General features: G+C 45.3%; 1 protein-coding gene across 1 annotated transcript in view; it reads left to right on the forward strand.

Moving 5' to 3' along the window:
• ARMH1 (armadillo like helical domain containing 1) overlaps positions 1–4,389 on the forward strand; it is a gene marked incomplete at its 3' end in the record, with an annotated part of 48,279 nt that overhangs the window by 20,436 nt on the left and 23,454 nt on the right. The window contains exons 3-5 of the mRNA XM_007468280.1: positions 1,747–1,815; positions 2,760–2,926; positions 3,885–4,081. Of these exons, the coding sequence (XP_007468342.1) occupies positions 1,747–1,815; positions 2,760–2,926; positions 3,885–4,081 (433 nt within the window). The remainder of the gene's footprint in view (positions 1–1,746; positions 1,816–2,759; positions 2,927–3,884; positions 4,082–4,389) is intronic.

The raw sequence follows: 4,389 nt of genomic DNA on the forward strand, positions 1-4,389 counted from the left end.
TTTTTTTTTTTTTTGCCTCACCTCGAGGCATGTGGGATCTTAGTTCCCTGACCAAGGATCAAACCTGTGGCCCCTGCAATGGAAGCACTCAGTCCCAACCACTGGACCACCAGGGAATTCAGTATCATCCCATTTTATAGATTAGAAAGATGAGCCTTGAAAAGGTTGAATAATTTACTAGCAGGTGGCAGAGATAAGGATTAAAATGGGTGGTCTGGATCCAAAGCCCATACACCATCCAGGCAATTTCAGTGTATCCCTGCCACGGTCCCACCTCCAACACCATCTGTGTCAATAGCCCACTCCCTCCCTCTGTCTATAGGCAGGAAGTGCTGACAGTAAGAAGCAGGACTCTGAGTTAGGCTGCCTAGGTTCAAATCCCAGTTCCATCAGTTAACCTTGGGACCATGATCAGGTCCTTAAACTGTCTGAGATTGTTTCCTCATGAAGGAAGTGGAAATACTGATAAGCACCCACTGCAGGGTGTGCTAAGGGTTAAATGAGACAATGCCAGCAAAGCAGTTAGCACAGTGCCTGGCACACAATAAATGTTTAGTACTTGTTAGCTACTGCTGATATCGTGGCAAACTTCTGGAACTAATTGCTGGAAATAATGGGCCAGAAATATGTATAATGAAGTGGTTATGAAAATAAGGCTAGCCTGGGACAGAGGGAAAAGAAGGTGACGAAAGTCTGTCAGCCTCGCTGCTAGCTGAAGAAAAGAGGCACTGAGAAGGCATGGAGGCAGAAATGGGGGCTGGGGTTTCAGAGGAGCTGGGTGGTGGGCTGAGAGCCTGGCCCCCAGCTAAAACGGCAACAGGCAGGGGAGCCTGGCTCCAGAGCAAACACTGTTTTTGCAGTAAAAAGCCTTTTCTAATGAGCCAATCTGTCTCTACTTCTGTTGGCATCCTGGGAACCAGGGTGCAGCCGAGATAATTTGCCTCATGCACCCTCCCTCCCCAACAAAGCACCATTACCTCCAACCCATTACATTAGCCTTTATCAGTCTTGGAAGCTCTCAGTCATCCTCCATGAGCTGCAATAATTTCAGCTAATTTCTTAAGTGTTCTAAGAGCCTGTGATGTGTTATGAGCCTAGTAATTGTTGACTGGTTCCTTTTCTGTTGTGGCTTGATTTCATACCTTGTATCCGAGCTGATGCGTGCTCTGGGTGCTTTATTACAACGAAGCTTTTTGCAAAAGCTCACATTAAAAAATAACATTAAGTACTGGGGTTGTTTTAAATCAGAGTTTAATTTTTCCACCATCTCCTGTTGTTCTTATTAGGAAGACACACAATTCTTCATAAAGATAGTGACCTCCATTATAAAGCTTTGAGCAAGTACAAAATTGAGAATTAATGATGAAGCTGATTATTTTTAGAGAAGTCCAAGAATGAGGCATAAAGTAATGAACTGGGCTGAGCCCAAAGGTGCAATGGTCATGGCACAGAGAAGCTTCGGAAATTGACCCCCAGCTTTCTTCACGCACCCTCCATTCATCAGCGCCTTTTACTCTCTAGAGAGCATGTCAGAGCCAAAGTGGCTGAACTACCCCAGAAGAGCTTCCTGGAAAACCATGAACATGCCTGCCACCACCAACCATGCCCCTACCCCTTCAACCTAGTGGCCCCTCTCAGATAAAGGATACAATTCAGCTGTTGGTCATACTGGGCCATAGGTGGTATCAGGGATCAGACACGGGATAGAAAACCACCCTGAAATTCGCTCTTTAACTTGTCGTACAGCTACATGACTGGCTCACGTTTAGATAAGCTGCTCAGGTCCATTGGCATCTTCTTATCAGCTGTAAGCAGGTGAGTTCTGTTCTAGCGAAATTCTGGGGTCTCAGTTGCCTACCTGGCTCATGGTATCCTTGACATTCACACCACATGGGACCTTAGCTTCTAGTTATCAGTGGGTACCTAGTAGCCCTCAGGATGGACCCAGAGGTGGTGGCAGCTGTGGTCCTGGTCTAGTTGCTCCTCCATCCCATGTTCTCCATTGATACTTTGCTAGTCAGCACCCTCTTGGTTGTGAATTACAGAAAACCGACTCATACTGGACCAGGAAAAAGTAGAAATTATTAGACTACTTAACTGAAATGTCCAGAGAGTGGAAATCCATATTTCAGGCCTGACTATATCCAGGGGCTCAAAAAATGTCATCAGTACTTGGTCTCTCCCTCTTTTTCTCCATTTCTCAGTATTTGGTCTGTCCCACTTTTCCTCCATTTCTCAGCTCTGTTTTCCTCTATATTCATAGGCCTCCATGTGTTGTAGTCCTCAGTACTCCAGACATGCATCCTTCTAGCTCAGTCACACCAAAAAGAGAACATGTCTTTCCCAAGCGTTCCCAAGAAAGTCCCAGGTTTTGAGCCTCATTGGACCAACTTAGGTCACATGCCTGGCCCCAAACCAATTACTACAGCCAGAAGGATGACACACCTTCACCTGCTCACCCTCCCAAAACCACATGGCTCGTGAGTGGTGGAGGGGTGATCTCCCATGGGACAGTTGAACTGCCCTTTCAAGAAGAAGAGACACAGATGCTGGAAATCCAAGCACAGGAAATGGCCATTGTATTTAACTTACGTATTTCCTTCTGGAAGGAAGAATTTCCAAACTATTGTGTCACTTTACCCACGAACATTTCCTGGGTAGGAGGAGTATATGAAGAAAGGTCCTTGAGATCCCTTAGAAAGGTTAGTGTCAAGGAACTTGACAATGTCTTATTTCTACTTTTCTATCCCTCTGGACAGTAATCGATATCTCATAGAATTTCTTGAGGTTGGAGGGGCCCTAACACTCTTGGAAATACTTGCACTGAAGAAGATCAAGGAGGAGGACAAGAAGGAATCCATCAAGCTACTTCAGGTTATCGCAAACTCTGGCAGGAAGTACAAGGAGCTCATCTGTGAAAGCTATGGTGGGTACCGCGTACAACGAGGGTGTCACTTCTGTCTCCATGGGGGCCGCCCCCAGCACCACTACAGGAAAACGCATCACGGACCTGGTTGCATAGGAAGCGTTCTGTAGGGTGGACTCACTTAGCTCCTGTCTGGATCACCACCGGAAGACCCAGAGTTACGATTTTCTTGATTTATCATTTGCTCAAATCTTTCCATGGTGGTTTTGGAAATACTTCGTTTCAAGGATATCCTCTTTCGTGCATCCATTCAACAAAGATTTGTTGAGCCATTTATGAATAACTCTAGAAATAAGATTGAACTAAAATCATTGAATATTTGTGCTAGGTATACACTAAGGTGCTGGGAACACAAAGATGAATAAAATACAGTCCTTGTCCTCAAAGAACTTACAGTGCCATGAGAAAAGGAAATAACCCGGTAATTTCAGTATGTCCCACCAAGTGGTCTGCTTGAGGTGTGCACAGGAGATGCCATCCCCCACGCATCCCTCTTTAAAGCACTTGCTCTTTCGTCATTTCTCCCCCATGGCCTCTCTGAACCTCGGTGTATTTATCCTAAAAAGGGACCAACACCTCCCTCTCAGTGTAGTTTCCAGGGCTAAATAAGGTAGTATTTGTCATATTTGTCATTTAGTGCTGAGCGCTATCTATGTGTTAGTTATCATACAGCAATCAAAAGTGCAAGTTTTATTTGTGCATTTTGCAGAACCATTTTAAATTTTAAAACAGATCTTGACAAGTTAACATGCCTATGTTGAAACAAAATCCCCCAGCCACCTAGGCACAAGGTGAAAACAGTAGCAATGCAACATGAGAACAGAGCCTTGATTTTGCTTTGACTGGACAGGCCTGGTTAAATACATCTTAATCCTATTACCTCATATTATGTAACCTTGAGTAAGGATTATTTTCATAAACCCCTTCCAATTTAGCATTTCCTCTCTCCTTTGCTCAGGTGTACGATCCATAGCAGAATTCTTGGCAAAGTCTAAGTCAGAAGAGACCCAGGAAGAAGTGCAGGTTCTGTTGGATTCTTTGGTCCACAGTAATCCCAAGTACCAGAATCAAGTGTACAAAGGTCTAATAGCTTTGCTGCCCTGTGCGTCCCCGAAAGCGCAGCAGCTGTCCCTGCAGACTCTCAGGACTGCCCAGGTGAGCCCAGGCTGCATGCTCCGGTGGTTCTGATTCCAGCTCAGTAATCTGACAATTACCTTCCACAGTTGCACTCCATGCAGGCACGAGAAACAGAGCTCAGCCTCCCACTGCATGTCTGCTGTTCCATCAGCGTTACTTCCAGGAGGCCAGGGCAGGGCAGAGAGTTCATGTCTCCCAGCAGAGTGATTTGTCCTGTTTACTTAAGGATCAGAAAGATGTTGGCAGACTTAAAAGTGGTTGAGACAAGCAGCAAGGATGATGGAAGGACCGTAGAAAAGATTAAAGGAGTCAGTTTGGTAGGGAAA

The sequence above is a fragment of the Lipotes vexillifer genome, unplaced genomic scaffold (assembly GCF_000442215.2).
Source record: "Lipotes vexillifer unplaced genomic scaffold, Lipotes_vexillifer_v1.1 scaffold661, whole genome shotgun sequence".
Taxonomy (NCBI): Eukaryota; Metazoa; Chordata; class Mammalia; order Artiodactyla; family Lipotidae; genus Lipotes; species Lipotes vexillifer.